The sequence below is a fragment of the Nymphaea colorata genome, chromosome 2, assembly GCF_008831285.2.
Source record: "Nymphaea colorata isolate Beijing-Zhang1983 chromosome 2, ASM883128v2, whole genome shotgun sequence".
Lineage (NCBI taxonomy): Eukaryota > Viridiplantae > Streptophyta > Magnoliopsida > Nymphaeales > Nymphaeaceae > Nymphaea > Nymphaea colorata.
The window spans coordinates 20,918,631-20,946,036 of NC_045139.1; the positions used below are offsets into that span (position 1 = coordinate 20,918,631).

The 27,406-nt window shown below is 37.7% G+C and overlaps 1 protein-coding gene and 1 non-coding gene across 2 annotated transcripts; both read left to right on the forward strand.

The window, feature by feature from the left end:
* Positions 1-8,546: 8,546 nt before the first annotated feature.
* LOC116247736 (glucose-6-phosphate 1-dehydrogenase, chloroplastic-like) lies at positions 8,547-15,741 on the forward strand. Its single transcript, XM_031620027.1, has 10 exons — positions 8,547-9,027; positions 9,338-9,570; positions 9,714-9,808; positions 9,993-10,107; positions 13,256-13,461; positions 13,532-13,681; positions 13,772-13,892; positions 13,974-14,203; positions 14,305-14,505; positions 15,137-15,741. The coding sequence occupies exons 1-10, from the start codon at positions 8,838-8,840 to the stop codon at positions 15,384-15,386; spliced, it is 1,791 nt and encodes a 596-aa protein (XP_031475887.1). The 5' UTR covers positions 8,547-8,837; the 3' UTR covers positions 15,387-15,741.
* A 1,583-nt stretch (positions 15,742-17,324) lies between these two features.
* Positions 17,325-17,406, forward strand: TRNAS-AGA (transfer RNA serine (anticodon AGA)). The gene has a single exon. It is a non-coding gene; the product is annotated as a tRNA-Ser (tRNA).
* Positions 17,407-27,406: the final 10,000 nt, after the last annotated feature.

The following is a 27,406-nucleotide window of genomic DNA, read 5'->3' on the forward strand; positions in this document are numbered from 1 at the left end:
TTACTTTTCCTGCTAAGGGGTTCGTGAGGCAGGCGTAGCACTGCAACGATGAGGATGTAAAATGGAAGGAGTGACAATGAGACGTATGTGGTTCTGCTGCAGGCTTGCTCTGTAATAAGAACAGAACAGTAGAGACAGATGATAAGAAGAAATAAAAGCAACACACCAAAAAACAGAGAAGGCAGAGCTCTGATAAGTGAGATATATGTTTCCCTCTTCTCATCTTATTACAAAAGAATTATAACCTATATATACAAGAGGTGGTCTTGGCAGCGAGGCAAACAACCTAACCGAATGGCAAATTACAGAAAGACCTTTACAGGTCAGCAAGGTTGTTACAACACAATATTAATTCTGATATTTTTACAATATGAGAAATTCAATTCAATGAGATAAAGAGGCTTCCAGAACCCTATGCACTTCAAGAGAGATGTTAACACTCCCCCTCAAACTGAGGAGTACAAGTCTTGTAATCCCAGTTTGCTCTTAAGAATTGAGAACTGATTTCTCCCCAATGCCTTGGTGAAGATATCTGCAACTTGGTTTGAGGATGTAACGTATAATGTTCTGATTAGGCCAGATTTGATATAGTCTTGAACAAGGTGGCAATCAATCTCTATGTGTTTCGTCTGCTCATGAAACACAGGATTGGTTGAGATTTGAATAGCTGCACGGTTGTCACAGTAAATCTCAATAGGAGTTGTGATGTATACCTGAAGATCTGATAACAAGGATTTTAACCAAAAAACTTCACATGCAACATCTGCAAGAGCATGGTATTCTGTCTCCATAGATGGTCTAGATACCGTTGCTTGTTTTTTTGTCTTCCAAGAAACTAAATTGTTTCCCAAGAGGATGCAAAAACCAGTGATCGATTTTCTTGTTTCTCTGCAAACACCCCAATCCGCATCACAAAAGGCCTTAATCTGAAAATTGACTTTTGCTGAAAGTAGCAAACCTTGACCTGGGTTCTGTTTTAGATATCTTACAACTTTGAGAGCAGCAGCAAGGTGTTCTGTCCGAGGTCTTTGCATAAATCTACTGAGTATATTTACTGCATATAGAATGTCTGGTCTTGATATTGTTAGGTAGATCAGTTTACCAACCAACCTACGATAACAACTTGGATTCTTTAAGAGTTCTCCATCATTCTGGTATATGAACTTCTGTTGTTCCATGGGTGTTTCAGCTGGTTTCACATTTATACAGCCAGCTTCCTCCAAGATTTCTAAACAATACTTTTGCTGTGACATATAAATTCCCGCTTTGTTTCTAGACAGCTCAATGCCTAGGAAGTGGTTTAGGTTGCCAAGGTCCTTCATATGGAAGACAGAATTGAGATAGACCTTTAGTTGATCTATAAACTTCTGATTGCTACCTGCAATTACTAAATCATCCACATAAACAGCAATAGCACAAAATATTTCACCTTTGCAACATGTAAACAGGGAATAGTCAGCTTTTGACTGCTTGAAGCCAAACTTTTTTTGTGTAGTTGAGAGCTTTTGGAACCAGTTGCGTGGGGCTTGTCGTAAGCCATATAGGGATTTCTGTAATCTGCACACGCGTGTCTCCCCCTCTTCCCCAAATCCAGGAGGCAATGTCATAAACACTCTTTCTTCAATATCACCATGAAGAAAGGCGTTGTATACATCCATTTGTTGCAATACCCAATTCCTCTTAACTACGACTGAAAGTAAACATCTAATTGTAGTCATTTTAGCTACTGGTGCAAATGTCTCATGAAAATCCAAACCTTCAATTTGTGCAAAGCCTTTAGCTACCAAACGAGCTTTATGCCTCTCGATCTGACCATCAACCCTATACTTAGTCTTGTACACCCATTTGCATCCTATGGGTGTCACCCCTTTTGGACAATGTTCAAGTGTCCATGTACCATTTTCTTCCAAGGCTTTAATTTCTGCTGCCATTGCATCTTTCCAACAAGTGAACTGATTTGCTTCTTCAAAACATGTTGGATCAGGTTGACCATAAATATTGACTAAAAATGCTTGATGTATAGGAGAGAAATTTTGAAATGAGACAACGGAAGACAAAGGAAATTTTGTTGCTGACCTTTTTCCAGATGATGATTGTTTAGTAGCCCTTGTGATAGATACATTGCAGTAAAAATCTCTAAGCAGCACTAAAGGTTTTCGAACCCGTAATGAGTGACGAGGTTCTGATTGATATGTTTGTCCAGGATTTGGGATATTATGGGCAAGCTGATTTTGCTCATATGAGGTCAGTGGGCATTCATGGTCAATTGAGATATTTTGGTCTAAGCTTGCTGATTCATGAGCAGCCTTATGAATCGACTCAACTGGCACATTAGATAGTTCACCTCTATTTTGAAACTCATAGTCTTCAACATTACTGTCGCTTATGGGAAGAGGCACAACGGCAGATTCAGCTAGTTCCTTTAATGTGGAGTAAGGAAACATTTTTTCATGAAAAACATCTCTACTAATGAGGAGTTTTCTGTTTTCTAAATCATAAACTAAGTAGGCCTTTCTGCCAAAAGGATAACCAAGGAAGACACATTTTCGTGCTCTTTTATCAAACTTGTCATTAGGATTTAGATTGGTTGCAAAACATAAGCAACCAAAAACCCTTAAGTGTGAATAATTTGGTTTCCTTTTGAAGAGTTTTTCAAATGGTGTCCTTTTTTCAAGTAGTAGGGAAGGAGTTCGATTAATTAAATATGTTGCTGTCATAACACACTCACCCCAAAACCTATTTGGCAAGTTTGCTTGAAATTTTAAGGCACCTGCAACCGATAGGAGGTGATGGTGCTTTCTTTCTACTACACCGTTCTGCTGGGGTGTATACGCACAGCTTAACTCATGAATTATTCCTTTTTCCTTGAACAGTTGTTCCATTTTGTGAGAAATGAACTCCATCCCATTATCTGACCTTAGTTTTAAAACAGTTGTATCAAACTGATTTTCAACTAAATTAATAAATTGTTTTATGTTGTCCTTTGTTTCATATTTGTGCCTCATCAAAAATATCCAAGTGGATCTAGTAAAGTCATCTACTATGCTCAGAAAATAATGAGCACCTGACATTGATTCCTGTGCATATGGTCCCCATATGTCACAGTGCACAAGTTCAAAGGCTCTTAAAGAAGTGATTTCACTTGCATCAAAAGGCAATCTAGCTTGTTTTGCCATTGAACACACCTCACATAAGCATTCAGAGAACTTTATCTCATGACAGCATTCAGAAAACAACTTATTTCTAGTCACAGATGGATGACCCAATCTCATGTGCCAGAGATCGAGATGCATACCAGGTGAATTCACTGTGGTGGAGACAAAATTTCTAAGATCTGGACAGGTAGAGCTTAGATTCCTGGTGCCACTTAGGTTAGGATGCAAACTAGTTGTTGTGCTGTTTGAGATATCTACGCAATATAGTCCACCTTTCAGGCTACCGGCTCCAATCATCATCCTGGATGTCAGGTCCTGCAGGAGGCAACCAAAAGCATTGAAGGTAAGTTCACTGTTAGAGGATTTTAGTAACTGACTATCTAACAAAAAATTAAACCTGAATTTAGGAACATACAACACATTGGACAATGATAAGCCAGGAAGCAAGGTAACACTTCCCTTATGAGTTGCATAGACGAATTGGTGGCCATTACTAGTTTGATGACACTTCTCAAATTTGATGACGTTAGAGAGAACTGAAATAGTTGATGTCATATGATCACTGGCACCACTGTCAATGATCCAGACGTCACTCGAAGAGGTCGACATACCTGCAAAGTTGACTTGAGATGATGAGCCCTTGTCCTTAAGAAGTTGGACAAGTTGCATATATTCCTCCATGGTAAAAGAAGGAACCAGTTCTTTGCTAGTTTCAGACATATTGGCAGCAGGAATCAGATCCCATTGGTTGAAGCAGGTGCAGCAAACACAGGTTCAGAGTTTTTTTCACTTGTAGCAGGTTTGTCACCACGTCCTTTGTCAGACCGGAATGTAGCATTCTTGTTTGACGTTGGGTAACCATGCATTTTGTAACAACGTTCTCTAGTATGTCCAAGAATTTAGCAGTACATACATGTCACCTGAGGACGCCTCTGATATTTTCCCATGTATGAGCGTGACCCACCAGTGTTGGACATCAGGCTGATATGCTTAGAGGATGGAAGCAGACGTGGCTCCCTCTATTTTTCTTCCTGTAGAATCAATGAGTACACTTTTCCAAGAGAGGGTAAAGGTTCAATAAGAAGAATCTGACCTCGAATGGCATTGTAGGAGTCATTTAACCCCATCACACATTGAATGACCTTCTCTTCATCTTGCTAATCACAGAATTTTTTCATTGTCCCACAAGTACAAACAGGTGGTGGGTCATAGGCATTCAGTTCGTTCCAATAGGACTTAAGTTTGGTAAAATATGTTGCTACAGATTGAGCATCTTGAACATGCCTATTCATGGCAGTTTTAATCTGGAACTTACGTGGTGCAGTACTTTGTGTGAATTGTTCACATAGGTCCTTCCAGACTTCACGAGCAGAAGTTGCATAGATAACACTATCAAGTATTTCTTTAGATAATGCATTGATGATCCAAGAGAGTACCATCGTATTGCATCTTTTCCATGGAACATAGTCAGGAGAGTTAGGATTTGGTTCAACAATTGAACCATCCACAAATTCTAACTTATTCTTGGCAGTTAATGCCATGATCATCGATCGACTCCATGATGCATAGTTTGAACCAACAAGAGGTTGAGAAACAAGTATAGCACCTGGGTTATCTGAATGATGGAGGAAGAATGGGTTGATCAAATCTGTCATGCCTTCAGAGTTGTTGTTGTGAGTTGAAACAATGGTATGTGACAAGTTATCATCTCTTGCAGCCATGAGTGAAGACAACAGTAAAAAACGCCAAGAAGTTATGCTGAGGAAGGCCCTTTCTCTGATACCATGTAAAATGGAAGGAGTGACAATGAGACGTATGTGGTTCTGCTGCGGGCTTGCTCTGTAATAAGAACAGAACAGTAGAGACAGATGATAAGAAGAAATAAAAGCAACACACCAAAAAACAGAGAAGGCAGAGCTCTGATCAGTGAGATATCTGTTTCCCTCTTCTCATCTTATTACAAAAGAATTATAACCTATATATACAAGAGGTGGTCTTGGCAGCGAGGCAAACAACCTAACAGAATGGCAAATTACAGAAAGACCTTTACAGGTCAGCAAGGTTGTTACAACAAAATATTAATTCTGATATTTTTACAATATGAGAAATTCAATTCAATGAGATGAAGAGGCTTCCAGAACCCTACGCACTTCAGGAGAGATGTTAACAGAGGACAGTGGTGGTACTACAACAACCAGTAGGGCAGAGTCGGCAGACTGTTGAGTAGGCGTGGCGGCGTGGAGATCCAGCAGGACAGGCACTGTTTGAGGTTTTGATAGGGTCGGCGCTGCCGGTGGTGGATGAGGAGGGCAGACACGGCCACGACTCGCAGGGCAGGCGCTGCGACGACCAGGCAGCGAAGACACGTTTTGCGGCGAAACATAGACACGTTTTGAGGCGAAACATAGACACGTTTTGTGGCGAAACTTAGACACGTTTTGAGGCGAAACTTGCGATAGGGTCAGCAGTGCCAGTGGTGGACGACTCGTAGGGCAGGTGCGACGATGACTCGTAGGGCAGGCGCCGTTTCAATTCGACATGTAGTACGGTGGTGGCGGTGCCACGACAATAGACGTCGGATGGCAAATGGTGAGGTTGCCTGTCTCAACTCGCACAGCTCTCTGCCTAACTCCTGAGCGGTTGAGCCTGAGCCTCACAAAAACTTTCAATACGATATGATCCAATGAACAAAATCAATCACGAGGCAAAAACCCTAACCTCGTCGTGGCCTTATTGGGCCCCTGACGAGCCGGCTCATTTGCCCGTACCCAGCCCGAAAGGGAACCGGGCCAGGCTCGTGCAAGAACAATAGGGTTGCTACACTCAGGACCTGCTTGGGTTGGGCTGCGGTACTTAGTGGTGGCTCGGCCCGGTGCACAAGAGAAGGAATTGTCGGTTCATGGTGGGGAAGGGGGTTGGTAGCTAACGCTTCAACAAAGGGCCCTCCCTCTCTCAGTGGTCCGTCAAATAGAAAAGTCAACTAAACACTTTATTGGCAGGAGATCTAAACAAAGAGATTTGACCGATGGAATAAAGAATATGCCATATTTGTATTACTTTTTATTCTGCAATATATATATTGGAATCAAGTACCTTTATCATTGAATATTTGTTTTTTTTATTTGATATCACTAAAAACTGTCACAAAGACTAAATTTCAATGACCAAGTAACTGGTCGCTGTAATTGTATCTTTTTGTAATAGTTTTTAGCTATACAAAATTTTTAAAAAAAAAAACATTTAGTGACAGAGGTATATATATATATATATATATATATATATATATATATATATATATATATATATATATATATATATATATTAAACCTGGACAAAGACTATATTTCAATGACCAAGTAACTGGTCGCTGTAATTGTATCTTTTTGTAATAGTTTTTAGCTATACAAAATTAAAAAAAAAAAACATTCACTGACAGAGGTGTGTATGTATATATATATATATATATATAAACCTGGTTTCCCTCTATTGAATTCTAGGTGCTTGCTCTTGAACCTTTAAAGTCGTCTTAGTTTGTGTTAGTCATCTCACGTGACGGTTGTGTCGCCCCACTTAAAAGGAACAAAGGACTCGTTGAAAACTAAAACACAAAGTAAAGTTACTTTGAATGTTCAACTAAATTCATGTCCTTCGATAGACACAAATGCCAAAAATGAGTTAATGAGTTGTCAAGGTCATTATATATATATATATATATATATGGTGCATATGTTTTTTATATGTTTAGTCTCACTTTGCGACAACTCAATGCTGTTGCATAAATTTGATCTTAAAAAGACAATAAATCATCGTTAAAATCACTATCAACTATTCTCACACTATAAATGCTAATATATCGATTGTTTTTAACAACAAATTTTTGAGTTTTAGTCATCCAACAATATTTGACATCTAACATGATTAAATTGTCCCTCATTTTTATGTTGTATTTTAGTCTTCGAATATTTGTACATTGTATGTTTACAATTCTAACGGTATAAATAGCCATAAAATGTCTAAATTTATACATGAAAAAAAACATCAATATTATATTTGAACACCAAATTTTATTAGAGTTCTAAAATTAATGATTTTTTTGGTACCCAATGTAACCAATCTAAATATCAATTTTTGTATTTTTTTTAGTTGTTATATTTTTAAGATCTTACTTTTACCTTTATGGTTTGCAAAATGTAGACAAAATATTTAAAAAAATAGTTAAGCGGCATATTCGAGAAGCATAGTTTTGATATATATATATATATATATATATATATATATATATATAACACCATGGAGAGCTTTCACTAATTCATTTGGTTAATGTAGTCTACGATCCAAAGGAGCTGTGGTTGGTTTACCAGTGTAGTCATGAATTACGACCAAAGAGGGATATAAGAGCAATGCCAAAGCATTTAGTACACATTGAAGACCTTTTTTGTATTAGCTTTTCTTTTGTCATTGGTTTTGGTATTCAATGGAGTCAAAGCCCCTTCCTTTTTCCTTTGTGCTCCGGGTTGAAGCTGATTTGAGAATGGAGTATAGAATGGTACACTGGTCAAACTAGAGGGTTTTGTATCCATTGTTTGTAACCTAAAACGACAACACCCAGCAAAATTGAATTGATAATTAGACATTCATGAGTATACCAACTCAACTAACTATACTATGCCTTTGGTCTGATCTCTCTCTTGTCACCAAGTGGGCTTCTATTCCAATGCATTTTTTAATATTTTACAATTTTCTTACAGTTTATAAACTGATATTAAATAGTTTATTTTGTCGCTTGAGTTGTTCCATGATGCTGTTGTCCTGGTAGAGCTTACCGACCTTCAACTAAAAGAAGCAGTTTGGTCAACATTTATTGAGAACAATTGACCGACCCGCTTGAACTGACCAGTTAGCCGTACTCAATAGCCCCTCCAAGCACGAATTCGTTCACACATTGTTTAGTGGCAGTCTTCAAAAAATAATTACAAGGGAGATTTTCAGTTTACCTACCAAAGACAGCTCCGCGTTAGGTTTTGTTTCCTTGTCATCAATCTTTGAAGGCTACACCAGAATTGCACCAAAAAGTGAACAACTCATGCTTTTATCATTTATGCAACATGTTGAGAGCATAAACCTATAATTCCTTTGCAAATTTTATCAACTAACATGCGTCAAAAACCATTATGTTTAAGGCAATGTGAAAATTTTACTCAATCTTGCCCACTTCAAACCTTATATGAAATCAGTAATCTCCGATAAGAAAATTTGGGGATAAGAACATAATCTTAGTCAAGTTTTTTTTTTTTTAAATGTTCTACAATAACAATAATCATGGGTTAAGCAAGCCAAAGACAAACAACTGAAATACTAATAGATAACAACACTGTTAAGTCTTGGCAAAAATCCGGGAGGGGCCATTGGCTCTCTCACTTTCTCAGAAGGTAACTGGTGGAAGCCTCCAATGGCTGCCTTGGTTGCCTATTACGACTCCGAAGTGGTGAAAGAAACGTAACCCCATTTTTCCGGACTTCAGAGAAGTAGAAGAAGTCACTCTTCTGTACGTCTTATTTTTAAAAGGCGTTTCTCGGAATTCCTTGAGTGGTTTCCGATGTTTCCGATGCTCCCCCTCTTCTAGCTTCCTCCGCCCCTTTCCCTTCGTCTTCCTCCTCTGCTTCCGTAGTCGGTAAACGGAAGATGGCGTCCATAGGCTCGGACTGCTCTTCCCTATGCGGTATTCCATCGTCCTCTTCCCTACCATCTTCACAGAAGCAATGGAAAAGGGCGATTTCGGGGATTTCCTTTCGTCGGGATCCCTTTTTTCGGGAAAAGAATTGTGTCAGATCTGGCAACCGTCCTTGTTTTCGTGCAGTTTTCATGAAGGAAGGTGGGTGGCTTTAGTTTTTCTATTCTTCGGCCTTTTTATTCTGTTTTTCTTTTTCCTGGTGTTTCCTTCTGATTGTTTGGACGATTAATTTTGAGTTTCCAATTTATTCGAACTTTGGATTGTAAAGGAATTTGGTTGGTTTTGGAGATGATTTTTGTTTATGGTTATGCATGTTTTCCTGGGAGATGAATAAAAGATTGTTCTCTAGAGATTGTACCATGGTTCACCTTCCAGGCTTTTCCTTCTTCTTTATCCATTTTGGTTTTCATGCATTTACTGCTCTCTCTCTCTCTCTCTCTCTCTCTCTCAGGATTGGCTGCGGCTGCAGCAGAAGGGAAAAACGCTTCCAGAAATTTGAATAATGGCAATGGAGTTAGCCCTCTCAAACCGTTGGAGGAACGTGGAGATGCGATGGCAATCTCCGACAAGAATGATAGTGAGCCCACAGTTAGTATCACTGTCGTCGGAGCATCTGGAGACCTTGCAAAAAAGAAGATTTACCCTGCTCTCTTCGCTCTTTTCTACGAGGGCTGCCTTCCTGAGGTCCCATTTCGTCTCTTTTTTCGCCTTTGTTCGATTCCTTTCTTCTGATTTCCCTGTGAGACTTGGAGCAATGAAAAGAAATTTGATTTTCTTGCTGAATGTTGAGTAACACATGGTGTTGAAATTTTGATTTTGTTTTACAGCATTTCACGATCTTCGGTTACGCTCGTAGTAAGATGACAGATGCAGAACTTAGAACAATGGTTAGCAAAACTCTCACTTGCAGAATTGATAAGAGGTACTCGTGTCTTCAGATGATAACGTGTTCATAGTAGTGGTATTCCGACCAGCTGTCTATGTTTAATGCGATCATATGGTTATCTTCTCGGTTGAGGTGTTCATAATTAGCTGCTTGGTATTTGTGCATGGTCTAAAATTGTTCTCACCAATGTAGGGGTTTTTCCTTTTTGCTGTTCTACCAGGGAGAACTGCAATGACAAGATGAAGCAGTTCTTGGAAAGGTGCTTCTACCATTCAGGTCAGTACGACTCGGTGGATAATTTTGCAGAGCTGGATAAGAAACTCAAAGAGCAAGAGGTAAGCTTTGAGAATCGACAATGAGTATTACTATTGATTCCGTTCGTGCATTTGATGGATACAACAGTCAACGCTTCTGAGAAACTAGAGTAATGAAATAATTTTAATTGCACTGGAGGCTGTGTTTACTTAATGTGAACCTTTCATGACAAGTGAGATGACATCAGCGATAATCGGCAGGCAACCTCACTTCATGTGTGAAATATAACGTATATGGTCATCAAGATACCTTCTAAGTTCATCTATACTGGTCTTTTAATCCTTTGTCCATTTTTACTTATTTTTTAACAATTTGGATTTGTTGTTTTAATGTCCACAGAATGTCCTAAATGACACATATAATTCATTATATCGCAATTTTACATAAATGTTCTGTTAAACCAAGCATGTCTTCAGTGTGTGTGTAAAATACCAACGGCATGCTGCCAGGTCCACTCATTAGATGGTATAAACTCCTTTTATTTTATAGTTTTCCCTGTAGAGCTTATGGTCATGAAGTATTGATGCCCTTTTCCTCCCCCAATAAATTGTTGTATATTGTGGCTTTATTTTAAATTTTGATGCTGCTTAGGTGTTTTTGAAACTTAAAAATATGCTTAGTGGCACTTAATCTTCTAAACCATTTTATATTACATTGCTATTATCTGTTGGGCGATGCTTGTTGTGGCCACACTGCCATCTCTGCTATTACTGTCACTGCCGTTTCAGGTTGTACCAGACCTAGACTCCTACCAAAAATTGGGGTGTCTGAGATTTTTTCTTCTGGCTGTGGCCAAAATTTATGTTGGACCTGTGCTCATATTTTTTTACGAGATGAATTTCTCAGTTACTATGCCTTTGTCTAACTTAGGGATCCATGACTGACCTAGTACCTTTTGATCTTAGTTGTCAAGGCAGCCAGGCGCTGCCTAGGTGCGCCTAGCCTAAAAAAGGCGTCCAAAAGTCGCTGCAATGTTGGTTCATTTATATGTAATTCTAAAATGTTAGCTTTATGTTTTATGTGTTAAGTTAGCATGTTAGCAAGTTAGAATTAGTCAAAATCAACTTAGAATTAGTCAAAATCAACTTATAAAGCAGTAAAATAAAATGTTTAATGCATTGAATTTAAAATATAAGACAAAGTCTCGAATCGATTACAAGATAATGAAATATATATATATATATATATATATATATATATAACGGATTGTAAATCCTCAGGAAAGATTTGATGGTTTCACTTGGCTCTTCTATTTGATGTGGAATATTTTCTTCATTTGTCTTCAGCAACTTCCTTCATGGTTGATAAGCATCATTGTCTTGACTACAAGCGAAGACAGATCTTCTTGTGCCTCAGTGTCAGGAACAACCACGATCCAGCAAGCTCAAGTTACAAATCTGATGATTCATACTAACAGAAAGTAACTGCATTTGTTTGATTAAGCAAATAAAAGTCATGCACAGCAGCACAGGTTAAGCTAAAAGGCAGCAGCAGCGCTGTAGCAAGCAGCACAAGTTAAGCTAAAAATCATGCACAGCACAACAGGTTAAGATATATGAGTAATATATAACAAGTAGTTAGTTGCTAGTTGCATACCGTTTTTTTAGTGGCAGAAGGCAGCAGCAGGCGGCAGAAGTTTTCCACAACGGAAAGCAGAAAAGATTAGCCCCTTCATATAGCCTATGTGATATATTTTTTGGATAAACATGCCTTTTCAGATTTCAAACACTGTTTCCAAGTTTATCTTAATCAGTTTCTAAAATATTATCTTTACTAATTCACATGTTTATCCAAATGGAAGGTTTAAAAATTATTGTCACAGAAAACACGTCTTATTCGAAAAAAAAAAAACGCGTATAATATGCAAAAAAACAGTCAGCCGTATAAAACGTGAAAAACGCGTCTGTTTAAAAAAAACGCCAGAAAATAAAAAACGTGAAAAAACGCCTATTATACACGTTTTTCCGTGTTTTTTCGTATTTTTTATGATATTTTATTTTTTTTATTTTCAGGATTTATTAAATTTTTTAAATTTTTAAAAATTTGCCAAAATTTTGAGGAGATATTCTCGAGATATACAACTTTGTCGCATAATACCCGAGAAATTCCTCGCCATATAATACCCATACACGCTTTTTGTGACAATGGTGATAAGTTACCTTGCAAATGTACTAGCAACAGCATGCTTAGGTGACAGCCTAGGCACCAAACAAACACCCCACACCTAAGTGATGGACTTAGGCATGGATGTGGACTGACGACTAGTCCACGACTAGCCTTGACAACTAAGCTTTCGATATAAAAGGCAAACCACTCCGTTGCTACAGAGAGGGAGGGAATGCTGTTACTGTATACTTGGATATGGTGCACTGTTTGTGAAATATCTCGGCTGTGAGGTGTTTTCTGACTTTGAAATTAGCCAGCATATGTGACCTTCATGCCTTCAAAGCTATGAATCACTGTCAAAATCGTGTCTTGTCTATGAATGGACTGACTCTTTGAGTTAGATCCCCATGAAAGTCCGATTGTAGCAAGTAAACTATCAAGGCTGTCTCATCTTTGACGAAATTATCATATACACTTGAGGACGATAGATTCTAGCTGAATATCTTAACTGCAAGTGTACTTTTCATAAAATGAATCACAGGGATGTGACCTCCATGTATAACAACCTAAATATCAATAAAGCAATCGTGTATTTCAAGTCACAGATCTGATTTTACTAGGATTTGTAAATCAAAGTCTTGAAACTCATATATATATAACGAGCAAGAGACAGACAGACAGACAGACAGACACACACACACAAAAAAAGGTTTGTGAGAACTATTGTCAGTGGGCCTATCAATTTTATCAGATGGTGTACAGGCTATTCACATCAGACAGAACTTCATAAAGTAAAAAATGCTAACCTTGATCAACATTTTTAAATGCTATTGCAATGAGAATGTGTGCAACCAATCCAATAATTTGATTGGAGTGTCATTCTTTTAAAAGTTTGGTCAAATCCTGAAGTTCTTTTGTCTTTTGATCTTCAATGATATTTACAGATGCTTATATCTGGAGCTATCTTATGGGCTTTTGAAATGCCGCACTTGCATCCAGTGCTGCCAATTATTTTATTACTTGTCCTGCCTCTTATAATAGTTAGCCAATGCCAACTTGCAGGGAGGCAGACTCTCAAACCGACTATTTTACTTGTCCATTCCACCAAATGTATTCATAAATGCAGTAAAATGTGCCAGTCTATCAGCTTCTTCATCTAATGGATGGACAAGAGTTATTGTTGAGAAACCTTTCGGACGTGATTCTGAATCATCTGCAGCACTTACAAGGGGCCTCAAGAAATACCTAAAAGAAGACCAAATATTCAGGTATTTTCTGTTCTGTTGTTTCTTTAAGTAGCATTGCTCCTATACTGATATATGTGACCAAAATTTGCAGAATTGACCATTATTTGGGAAAGGAACTCGTTGAGAATTTATCGGTGCTTCGTTTTTCGAATCTTATTTTTGAGCCATTATGGTCAAGGCAGTATATCCGGAATGTGCAATTAATATTTTCTGAAGATTTTGGGACAGAAGGCAGAGGCGGGTAGGCTTCATTACTTGTGTGCATATGCCTCCACAAGACCATGTCATTTTGTGGTTATCATTGATGAACTTACAATTTTTCTGTGTGCAGGTACTTTGATAGCTATGGGATTATAAGAGACATAATGCAGAACCATCTCTTACAAATATTAGCTTTGTTTGCTATGGAAACTCCTGTCAGTTTAGATGCAGAAGATATCAGGAATGAGAAGGTGCTGTTTGATGCAAATAAAAAAAAGCTTGCATTCCTAGAGGTTAACCGTTTGTTGAATAGTTTGTTTTGTTTGATTCAGGTAAAGGTTCTACGCTCAATGAGGCCTTTACAACTGGATGATGTGGTAATTGGTCAGTATAAGAGCCACTCCAAGGGTGGTATTACACATCCAGGATATCTTGATGACAAGACTGTGCCAAAGGGAAGCTTGACTCCAACATTTGCTGCTGCTGCTCTATTTATAGACAATGCTAGATGGGATGGAGTTCCATTTCTGATGAAAGCTGGTAAAGCTTTGCATTCAAAGAGGTATAGCTTTTCTGTGTCTCTCCCTTGCAGAAAACTGCATTTGGCAATTTGAGGCTCAAATGAGCATTTCATAACTGGTGAATTTCGGCTTTTCTTTCCAGGGCTGAAATCAGAGTACAGTTCAGACATGTTCCAGGTAATCTATATAGGAAAAGCTTCGGTACAGACCTTGACAGAGCTACAAATGAGCTTGTGATACGTGTTCAGCCTGATGAAGCCATCTATTTGAAGATCAACAATAAGATTCCTGGGCTTGGCATGCGTTTGGACAGAAGTAATCTGAATCTTCATTATGCAGCTAGGTATGGAGCAGTGTCATCTACTCTGAATCTTGAGATTTCCAAGTTTCGGTCATCTAAAGTTTCAAATAGACGCAATAATATAATATGCTGTTTATCGTAAGGCTCTCAAGTTGCACAGTGAAATGTGAAATTTGACAAGTCAGACCATAAGTAATAGTTAAGATTGAAAAAAATATAATACTAATATAATAATGATAAAAGAATAACAAAGATATGCAGGCAATGGGTTGACCATGTCCACGACATCCTCCGGTATAGCAGGGCGAATCATTTGATTAAAGCATTTTTCCAATTCCGCTGTTCTTAATGGTGAGCATTGTCGATAAAGAACAGGTTACCTTTTGATAGATCCTGATACGAATTTACTTCCAGCAGTATTGGTTTGTTTGAGCAATCTGCCTCTTGAATTTTCACCGTATCCATTTGAAAGTTTTCAACTCATGGTTTCTTATAATGCTGGTTCTTTTGCTCTTAACTTAAGTTGAACCATTTTGGTCAATCTTTCATAGCTGTAATTTTGCCTTAAACTTTTGAAGTTTACTTCTTTCCGCATTGTCAGCACACCTGGTTTTGGTTTTTAATTATTACCTTGTCGGTTGATTCAATCATCTTTGGCCTTTTCTTTTGCAAGATACTCAAATGAAATACCTGATGCCTATGAGCGACTGCTGCTTGATGCCATTGAAGGAGAGCGGCGACTCTTCATTCGCAGTGATGAACTCAATGCAGCATGGGCACTCTTTACTCCATTGCTGAAAGAAATAGAAGAGAAAAAAATTGTGCCCGAGCTTTATCCATATGGTAGCAGGGGACCTGTTGGTGCTCATTACCTTGCTGCAAAGTATAAAGTCCGATGGGGTGATCTCAGTGCGGAACACTAACCTGAGTGATGAGACTTTGGAAGGTGTTGCGGAAGAAGGTTCTGATTTCTACCGGTAGTACAACAACAGTCTTGTTGAAGTTATCCAAGTCGGAAGAAATAAAGGATGAAGTCTTAAGGGCTCAGGGTAACATGAACGGAGTGGCTAATCAGATGTCATCCATGAATTTTGACATATTCCTTTTGTTGTTTAGGCTAATGTTATATCTAATTCCCCATATGCTGTATTTTTTGCATGATTGGAATTCACGAATGGTGGATGAATGATGCAGATGAAATGAATTTTTTATCTGTATCTCGTTGTCTATGTTTCTCTCTGGAGACATGTGAGTGAAATTATTTTTCCCTTTTCTTCACTTATTGTACAAGAACACCTCGCCAAGTAAGTGAGAACATAATCACAATCGCAGCAGTATGAGACAAGGACGCACAACTTCAATGCTGGCTGTTTGCAACCAATTGAACAGGCACCGGTTGAGCTTTTCGTCCTATACCTGCGATTCTCTTCCTCCAATTCAGGTAGTTCGACTGCACTGCGATTAAATTAACGTTTCAACTGCAAACATCATTGATCTTCTACAAGCATCTGATGAGCACCAATCCGCAATTGCGTTGCTGGTTTTGCATCCCATCTATCTATTCCACAAACAGATCTTCCACGAGCAGCGTTACTTATACCTACAGCCCCCACAGTCCCTGATTTGCAACAGAGGACAACATGAATGCAATATTGGTTTCTCTGTTCCCAATTCCTCTCATGCCAAGGGATGCCAAGTTCTGCCCACACGTCATTCTAGTTTGAATCATCCTACACTTCCATGACAGAAAGCGTTTCTTACATTTCCTCCAAGCTGCTTCTGCTAAATTTGATGTAGTAACTTGTTTTCCATATTTAAGACTGTTAATCGCCATATGTACCGTCCTTCCACCATCTAAGCAAAACCTGATTCCTCACTTTCTGGCGATGCCATCATTTAGGCCCCGTGATGATCCATGCCTCTCATTAAAATCAGGCTGCTGGATTATCTTCCTCCATATGTTTCTGGTTCCACAGCAACTCTAAAAGGGTGATGCTTTTCATTCTCAATTGTGGTTCTATAGATCTGACAACGAGACGGCGGACTTAGCCCCAGTCGTTGCATTTGACTTTCAAGCGGAAGTCATCCTTGATCCATCACAGCCTGGCTCTTGGTAGACCTCTGCTACGGCCAAACGATACAAACGCCGTTGTTGCATTTCACCACTTGAATCAGACATAAAGAAGAGAAAAGCAAACTAAAGTCTGAGTTTTGACACACCATCCAAAGTTGGCATGTACTGGTGGGTGGAGACCAAGCTGGACTCATGCTTTTGGTCGCCTTATGTGTCGTCTGGGAACGTAGCCGGACCATTCAAAGCATATCCAGTTTTGTTAGGCATACTTGACATTGATTGGAGGTCCAAATCCGGTTCTCATAATGGAGATGCAAATCATTTTGCTTTTTAAGATCTGTTATTGGAATTAATCTTTTTGTTTGGATCTGGATCTACTCCGTCCTTCCTTACTCCATGATGCCGGTCCTGGCATAGAAAGCAACAGCAATTTCAGAATGAACTTGGATAACCTGTTCCTTTTTTCCCCAGAAAATGGGGAGAGGGGCTTGGCAATGGGGTGCGGCACAACCTGAGACCCTGATGGGGATGAATGTTACTGGATCAGATTTTCGGATCACTGACCCGTATCTGAGTCTGACCAGTAGATCATGCTTAAGAAAACTGGATGTCATTAGTAATACAGCCTTTGCTTCTGTATCTGAACTCGTGTCTCAACCAAATCCCAAATCCGACTTAAATGCGGTATGCGATGATAGTCAATGACGGGTCTAGTTTGAAGAGAGGGGGGGGAGGGAACAAAAGCAAAGTACAAGAGCCACATTGGCTGGCCAGGTAACATCATCTTGTGGACGTGCCGGAGTGGTTATCGGGCATGACTAGAAATCATGTGGGCTCTGCCCGCGCAGGTTCGAATCCTGCCGTCCACGTTCCTTTTTATCTCTTGTTTTCCTTTCTGTCGAGTCCCCTCCCAAATTCACGCCAGCTTTTCTCATTTGTCATTTTTCTTAATTTCTGAATCGTAAGTTAGAAATTAGGTCTCCTTCCCCTGCTACACTGCTCTCCTTTCTCTCCGGGAAAACCGTCAGTTTCAGATTCAGTAATTGTTCAAGCAACTCTTTGTGTGTCTTCCGGTGATTTGAATATATAAAACCAGTAGTAGATCGATAGAATTTCAAAAATTTTGAAAACTACAACTGATATACGTGATAATCACATCATGTGTTCTCTTCCATGGGGACACAATTTATGTACAATTAACTCAAGAAAAACTGGTGTCTTTTAAAATCAGTTCTTCGTTTGTGACATTTGCCTGTCTAAAATTGATTAATATCTTGAACCAAACTTAGGTACGCTACATCGTCCGTAGTCCTTGTTTAAAAATTTTTAACCCTTGTATACTATATTTTGATGGAAACCATTTGGGTCCCAGGTCATACACACAAGTGAACATAAGGAGACAGACTTATACCGGTGAGGTTAATCCCTGTACTTTCGCCACCGTAGCTACGAAATTTTCACCTCTGAGATCACCGGTATTGTTCCGCCGCTGTAGCCTCTTGCAGTGAATGTGCGGTGCTCGGTATGTCCAATCTATACCGATGATTAACATCATTGATATAGATTTACAATAGCAGTGCATTCATCACCGGTATGGTCGAATTTCTTTAGATGAAATTCCCGTGCATGCAGTATGTGAATGGGATTTTAAGACATTAACCAATAAAAGAATGTTAAGAGTTCATTGTCTAATTACATAATCTGCTCAAACCCATGTTCTCTCTCTCATTCTCACTATATATATATATATATATATATATATATATATATATATATATATATATATATATATATATATATATAGTTGAGCCTGGTAAGCACCCACTTAGAACTAAATCATTATGTTGTGGATGATGTGCATCACTAATTAGTATCCTAGAAATAGATAATTATCCAGGCTGTCATGGTGGATTAGAATTAGTAGGAAGGTGCTCTCATGAAAGTAGTCAAGGAAGACAATGCTGATTTGCAAGCATCACCCACTCACTGATCAATAGGTACATACATTCTTTATTCTGCTCATCAAGATTTCAATAAGCAGGTTAATAATGACAACCAGATAATTGAGACATTTGCCAATAATTTAGTTACGTCCCCATTGCAACAAAAAATTTGGAGATCAACATATCTATTGCAATTTATGTCACATAGGTACGATTACGGACTATTTTAAACAAACTTGGGTATCGGGGGTACAGCTATATATATATATAACATACAATAAGAATTCAAACAAAATAATACATCATGATTCAAGATTTATAGATTATAAAGAAATAACTATTGAACAAAATATGAAAAGTCTGTGTTCCTTAAGTGTAAATGGTGTAAAGAACAAAACTGAAATCTAAATTTTGGATAGGAAAGAACTCGGTCAACTTTGACCAAGTCCTAAATCATATGGATAAGGTTCCAAGTACGTTGTCTTGTACTGTTTGACTAGTACCCAAAAAGTACCTGGGCAAGAAGTACCCAGGATAGTATCAGTACCAGTACTAGTGTCATACCTAACCAGTACGGGTATGCTGCATTTACAGTAGTACTCATATGACAAAAGTTGCAATTGTAATTAGGATTTTGAAGGCATTTCAACAATGTGATTACGCCAATTTAAGCAAAGAAAAAAAAATCAAGCCTTCAAAAGAACCTAAAACCATAAAAGATATAAAGAATTTATAAATATAGCTTACCTTGCTCTTGTCAAAGCAACATTTGTCATGTTATGGGCAATAAGGAACCCAATAGAAACTCTGCTATTAGCACGAATAGCAGATACAATAATAACGACCTCTTCACATCCCTCAAATCCATCTATTGACTTGGCACTCACAATAATCTTGCATGGGACTTGCATCATTGCAACAGTTTGGAGTTGGTAGACCCAACTTGGGCTGCATAAGGAGATATGATGCCAACTAAGGTTCAAGTTACTGCCAGAAGTAGGGAATGCTGCAATTTGTAAAGTAGGAAACTGCTACTCGGAAGAAAATGCAACAAAATATGTAATAAAATAAAGGAGAGGAAATACTATAACATGCCAAGAAACAGAGCGTGGCTGAAGGTTAGCAGCACTCAGGCAGCAGAGCATTACCCGAAAGATGTCTCTCTTTGCTCGACTAAAGGTTAGCTATGTCAGTCAGTCAAAGCAGTCTTCCATGCTTTAACTGCAGTAGATCTAATCCCTCGTATAGTCATATTCAAGCTCAAGAGATCTAGTAATGGCCATAAATTGCCTTCATTCATCATTCTATATGGTAGCAATGGAAGCCCTGTACCATCTATAATGGCATTGTCCAGATAAAGCCTTCACTGCTGCTCCAAATGAGAGACTACTCAATGAACCATCATGTTTAGTACCACCTATAGCACAAATAACTTTGTGCCGCATAACTTGCTACTCGACCCTCAACATTTGTTTCACTATAACCATGAGCTCTTACCAAGTTCTGTGCTTGGGCATGTAGATTATTTTCCTTGCAATTGAATTGGAGACATTCTCAAGATATGGATGAGCATCTTAGCTACTTACATAAGAAGCATCCAATTGTTGTTGCAACGTGGCACACAATTTCAAGCAAACCTACAGCCCAAAGAGGAAAACAAGGTTTTAAACTTGACCATGCTAATTAATTTAAACTTGTTTGAAGAGAACCAATAAATTCTGATTTAACTTGCTCAAAGCTCCCAAATAAGAGTGCAGACCTTCACATAAACATAAGGAACTGTGAATCATCCTGCCACACTTTCTTCATCTAACTCTGAATAGATCTAGAGCTTCATGAATTAAGGTTCAACAAAAACAATTAACATAATGAATTCTATCTCTATTAAATTTCATCTGGTAGTTGCATAAAATTGAACACCAGTCTCTGTCAATCAAAGACCAATAGTATTAGTTTTGCAATTGCGAATAACTGGCAGACCTCATGCAAAAACCCAAGATCAAAACAACTGGTGAGGGAAACATGAACAAAGGGGTTAGGGCACACAGGAGACAGTGGAGAGGCGGGGTGGAATAAAAGGCTATCTCCATCTTCTGGTAAAAAAAAAAGGGAAAAGGAACCACTGCATTATGCACATAAAAGGGGGAAAATCGAAAACTTTATGCCATCTCTTACTAGCACATGCGAACCAGCCAGAGGACTGCGAGGAACCTTCTGGATGAACGAAATCCATGCTTAGCAAAGAGCTAACAGCGATAGAAGCAAAGAAGAATTAGCAGTGACTGGTGCGGATTAGAACGTCTCCGACTCGTCTTCCTCTTCCTCCCCTTTGGAAGCTTTGATCTCGAAAAATCCACACGCAGACACAAGAGAGAAATGATGACCGATTGATTTTATTTCCAGGGCAGGGGGGAGAAGGAATATCTATGGCGGCATGAGGGCTGTGAGTGGCGATTTTATCTACACAGGTGAATTTTTTTCACCAGTATAGAGCAGTCATCACCAAGGACTTGTACCTGGTATTGTCACATCAATATAGTCAGTTTTTTTTGTAGTGCAAGCTATTTTTTTTTTCAAGATTTTGAAATACCCTTTGAAGAAAATAAGAAGTTTGGTTTAAGGAAAACTCAATTATTTTCCTCTTTTCCAAAAAAAAGTGTGATTTCTATATTTGTAACCTGATCAACACTGTTCAATCTCTTTGGAATCGATGGTTGCGATGATTCGCATCAAGTCAGGTATATGAGATTTTGATGGCTACATTTTTAATAGATAATATATCACCATTGGACATGTCATAGACTTTTGACCAGAAAACTTGTGTTCCCTTCCTTGCATATTTTTAAACCTGTGAAAGATGGCCATGCAAAGCTAACCACCAACTGGTCTGAAGACTTACTTTCCAGTCTTTTACTACATAATATGCTTGTTTATGGTTCCTTGAATAATATGCAAGTTATAAAAAATAAAGAGTGATACTTCATCATCCAAAATTCATGGATGAAGATTCCAAACGTGTCAACAATCTATACCACATGTTTTTTTGTGATATTATACTTGTCTAAGATTCCATATTGCAGCATAGTTTGTAAGCCACCTTGATTAGCTAGAATACCTATAGGTAGAGTAATTTGTGTATTGTTGCTTATACCTTAAAAGCATGCAGCAATCTTAAAACCCTCCCGGTCAAGCTGCATCCCTCTAATTCATCCTCTATAATTTGCCAGCCGTATTGAATCAAGATGCTACTCGATCAACCAGAAGAACAATGGGCTTGAATTTCATTTGGCTCAAGTTTGTGCAACTACAACAAACTCTTCTCTTTAGTGATAGCTTGCTTAACATATGAGATTTTGGAAAATTTCCTCATATTTATGAAAAATTTTAATTTTAGTCTATAGTTACAATTCAAGGGCTAAGAATCTTTTACTTCATGCATATCAGTGTACTATGAAAAATTTAAGAAAATATTGGCACTTCAAGATATAGAAAATGAAAACACAAATTTCGAATACCACTCGGTATCATCCCCTTGAAATTTATTCACATCAAATGAAAAAATTACGAAAGAAAATCAATGAAAGAATAAAAGAAAAAATGGTAGAAAAAATATCAAAATATAGAATAAGCCAAGATTTTACGTGGTTTGGTAATTCAGACCTACATCCATGAGAGACAACTCCACACCTCGTGTGATTTTTTTTTATTGATGGTATGCACAAAAGTTATACATAATAAAAGGTTGCAGTCCCATTGAGGAACGCACAGAAGCTCTTTACAAGGAAATATACACCATCAAGAAAAATCTTTACGGAAACTTATAAGCTTCTAAAGAAGAATGACCTCCAAAAATCAACGGGTGGGAGATAAAATAGGCAACCTCTATTTTCAACACTTCCTTTCAAGTGGGGTGTAGATATTTGTACATCCCCACTTGCTCAATATTTTATGATGTAATTCTCGAGTCAAACCCTTAGTAAGTTCATTTGCTAGCTGTTCTGAACTTCTGGTGTAGGGGTCGATATTTTACCTTTTTGAACTTTCTCACGATCATAGTGATAATCTATTTCTTTATGCTTGGTTCTTTCGTGAAAATCTGAATTTGTTGCAATATGGATAGCAGCCTGATTATCACAATGTAAAGGCATAGGGAGATTTACCTGTAGCCCAATTTTTGAAATAGGGGTTTTAATCCATGTAAGTTCACTAGTTGTTGTAGTTGTAGCTCGATATTTTGCTGCAGCACTAGATCTAGACACCACACTTATTTTTTACTTTTCAAAGACAATATTTCCTCCAACAAGCACATAATAACCAGTTGTAGATTTTTTATTGAACTACCTATCTAATATGCATCGGTGAATCTATGCATTTGATGATGACCACTCATTTTGTACCATATACCTTGTCATGGAGTTCATTTTAAGTATTGTAGAATGTGATTAACAATTTTTCAATGATGTTTTGTAGGTGCATGCATACACTGACTAGTTATACTAACTGACTAGCTATACTAACTGCATAGGTTATGTCTGATCTAGTAATGGTCAAGTTATATAAGCTTTCCTACTAGTCGTTGGTAGCCTTCCTTGTTACAGACATGGTCATATTGAACAACTTCAATTTTTTGTCTAACTTCAATTGGTGTCTCTACTGGCTTGCACCCAATTTTTTCTACATTTTTAAGTAAGTTTAAGGTATATTTTCGTTCAGAGAGCAAAAGACCCTTGAGTGAGCAATTTCAATGCTAAAAAAGTAACAAATTTTTTTCAAATCGTTTATGTCAAAAGCATTGTGAAGCAATTCTATAATTCTTAAGATCGTTTCTTCATAAGTCTCTGTTATGATAATGTCGTCCACATATACTAGCACGATAATCAGATTATCATTCTTCTGTTTGACAAATAAAAAGTTGTTAGCATTGCTTCTTAAAAAACCATGTTGTTCTAAAAAATTACTCAACTGGTAGTGCCGTGCTCTCAAAGATTGTTTCAAACCATAGATTGCCTTGTGAAGCCTGCATACCAATTTTTTGTTAGCTTCTTGAGGATGTTCGGGAGGAAGATTCATGTACACTTCTTCTTTCAAGTCTTCTTACAGAAATGTGTTTTTAACATCCAATTGATATAAGGGCCAATTACAATTACATGCAACAGATAATATCACCCTAATATTGTTCATTTTTGCTATAGGCACAAAGGTCTCTTCATAATCTAAGCCTTGAGTCTGTGTATATCCCTTTACTACAAGTTTGGCCTTATATCTTTCAATACTCACATTGCTTTTGTATTTTATTTTAAGCACCCAATGACACCCAACTGCATTTTTTTTAGGAGGTAGTGTGACAATATCCCAGGTTTTGTTTTTATGTAAAGTACAAAGTTCTTCATCCATGGCCTTTATCCAAATCGAGTCTCTCTTGGCTTCTTCATATGTAGTTGTCTTTGAGCAATTAGAGACTCTCAATGTATACGCTCTATGCATGTAGTTAATCTTTTTGTGTCCAACATAATGCTCTATAGGATAATTTGTAGAAGTATACGTGATGTAATATGATAACCAGGTAGGTGGCCTAATTTGTCACTTTGATCTTTTCATTGTGATTTGGAGTCATTTTGGTTAGCAATAACTGCAGTAGTTTGGGTATCGATCTGATGGTCTGGAACTGCAATATCAGTATTAGTCTCTTAAAATACTTCTGGTGAATTTTGGCTTCTTCTTATGATTGTAAATTCATTGTAAGAACCAGTAGTTGAACGCAATCTCCCCTGGAAAGCAAGTCTCACCAAGAATGTTAGATGTGGGGGGGAGGGATTTTCCTCCATAATATGATTGTCTGGTATTGGATGATGGAATTAAGGTGTGCTTTCATCAAACATAACACCTCTTGATATAACGAGACGCTTTTCTTTTATACTATAGCATTAGTATCCTTTTTGAGAGACAAAGTACCCTAAAAAGATACATTTGAGAGTGACTACTAAGTTCGTTTATGTTTTGTCGCTGCCTAGATACAAAAACAACACATCCAAATGCTCGCATGTGATTTAAACTGAGCTTAGGTCCCTTTAGAATTTCAAGGGAGGTGCGATCCTGAACATTTTTACTAGGCAATCGGTTAATAATATAACATGCATTCATGACGGCATCACTCTAATAAATCTTAGGGACATTTATTTGGAATAACAAAGTACGAGTAACTTCAAGAAGATGCCTTTTCTCTCGGCAACTCTATTTTGTTGAGGAGTGCCCACAAAAGTGAATTGGTGATCAATACCACACCATTTTTCAAAAAAATCAAATTTAATATTTTTATATTTGGAACCATTATCAGTCATTAAGATTTTAATTTGTTTCCCATACTAATTTTTTACCATATTATAAAACGTTTGAAATTGATCAAAAACTTCATCTTTAAATTTGAGCAAATAAATCCAAGTAACCTTTAAAAAACCATCTACAAATGCAACATAATACCAAAAACCAGAGTATGAAACTACAGGGGTTGGACCCCACACGTCAAAATGAACCAAATCAAATGAGTTTTCAGCATTAGTATCAAATTTCAAAAAAGGAGGTCTACTCATCTTAGCATAGTGACACACATCACATGTTTGACAATCATAATAATATGTAGGAAATAAACTATTCAGTTTGTAGCTAGAAGGGTGGCCTAATCTTTTGTGCCACAATGAGCTATCAAGTCTAGCAACCATGACTTTACTTTCTTGCTCCAGCACATACAATCCCTTAGCTAATCTTTCCTTACCAATCATCTTCTTCGACAATCTGCCCTGAAACACCACATCATTAGGTGAGAATATAATATTACAATTCAAATCCTTAGTGAACTTAAAAACTGATAGCAAATTTGTAGATAGACTAGGAACAACCAAAGCATTGATATTTTGCTCACAATAAAAAAGATGAACATTACTAATATCTTTTACTTTTACCTTTGATCTATCAGCAAAAATCACATAGTTATTTCCATGCACACTTTTAATATTTGATTGATCTATAATTGAAGTGCACATGTGTTTGCTTGCACCGGAATCAATATTCCAATCATAGTGAGTAGAAATCACACCTGAAGTATTTGGACTAGCAGCCGAAGCAACCATAGCAGTTGTTTCATTTTGTTTGCAAACACTTTGTAGAAGTTTTGTAATAGTTTTCAGTTGAGCAGCTACGTTAATATTTTCTATAGCAGTGACTTGGGTTGTTGTAGTAGATTCATTTGATCAATGAATCTGAGATGGGATAGCTTCCCATACAATGTCCAACACCTCTCACGGGTATGTCCATCCTTCTTCCAATAAGTATAGGCAAACTTGCTATGATTTTGGTTTCTGGATTTATTTCCAAGCAAGTCATGACTATCTTTTTTCCCATCATGGCAGCAAAGGCAGTGGTATTGGTGGTAGTATATGTTGCCTTCTTTGAACCTTCACCCAATGAAATTACTTGTGGCTTGTGTTGATCTGAGTTCATGACAAGACTACGAGTTTCTTCTCTTATGAGCATAGACAAGATATTGTTAACCGAGGGTAATTCCAGTGGGAGAAGGATTTGACTTCAATGATGTTCAAAGTCATTTTCAAAACCAGCAAGAAGTTGAAAGGCTTTCTATGTTCTCTAAGCCTTTTAGATGGGGCGTTATCCGGGTAAGCCATGGTACATAGATCATATTTATCCCATAAATGTTTCTTTTTTACCATAGTAATCAATGATGTGAAGATCCTCTTTCTTTAGACTATGGATTTGGCAAGACGATTGGTGCATACGAGCCACATTATTTTGTTCACCAAACATTTATTTGGCATTAATTCATATGTCACAAGTAGTAGTAGCAAGCGTAAAATTTTCAGCTATTTTTTATTCCATGGAATTTAAGAGCCACGATATAACCATGTTGTTGGCCGATTTCCATTCCTTAGCATCATGAATTTCTGGTTTAGCAATTTCTCCATTAACATATCTGAGTTTCGATCTACCGTTAAGATAGGAAGAAACAAATTTTGATCTGAATTTCGATCTACAGTTAAGATAGGAAGAAACAAATTTTGACCAACACTAATAATTTCTTCCATATGGCAAGATAGAAGTGATATTAAAACTTGGTACCTGTTTTTGAACAAGTATTCATTCAACTGAATAATCTAAAGCCATATTTGTTGCTGATGTGTAATTGTTCCCAGCCATGAAGAAACACCAAACTAGAGTGTCCGCTCTGATACCATGTAGAAAATATATCAAAGAATAAGAGAAGACAAGATTTTACATGGCTCGGTTATTCAGACCTACATCCACGAAAGACAACTCCACACATTGTGAGATTTTTTCTTATTAGTGGTATGCATAGAAGTTGCATATAATAAAATGTTGCAGTCCCATTCAGGAACGCACAGAGTAGAAGCTCTTTACAGGGCAATACACACCATCAAGGAAAGTCTTTACAGCAACTTGTAAACTTATAAAGAAGAATGACCTCCAATGTCAATAAATCAATGGATGAGAGATAAAATAGGCAACCTCAATCTTCAACAATAACAAACCAAATTCACATACCACAAGAAAGGAGCCTTTATTGAGACCAAACAAAATGAAGCCTTCAAAGAACCCAATCAAAGATGTCAATCACTTAGAAGGGAATGCTAGCAACTTGTTAAAATAGCTCGGTCATCGTAGATCCTTGTCCCTTTATTTCATTCAAAGGCAAGGTTTGCCCTTATCCCTGCTTAACTCTTTAACCCAAGCATGAAAAGCATTCGAAAAAACTATTCAATATCAACCTCACTAACCTCTCCACAAAGTAGTTGAGCTTGTTGCCATGCATTCTAGCATTTAGAATTTGCTAGACACCCCATATCACCACATGGAAATTTAGATGACAACACTTTGTCTTCCATCCACATTTAAAATT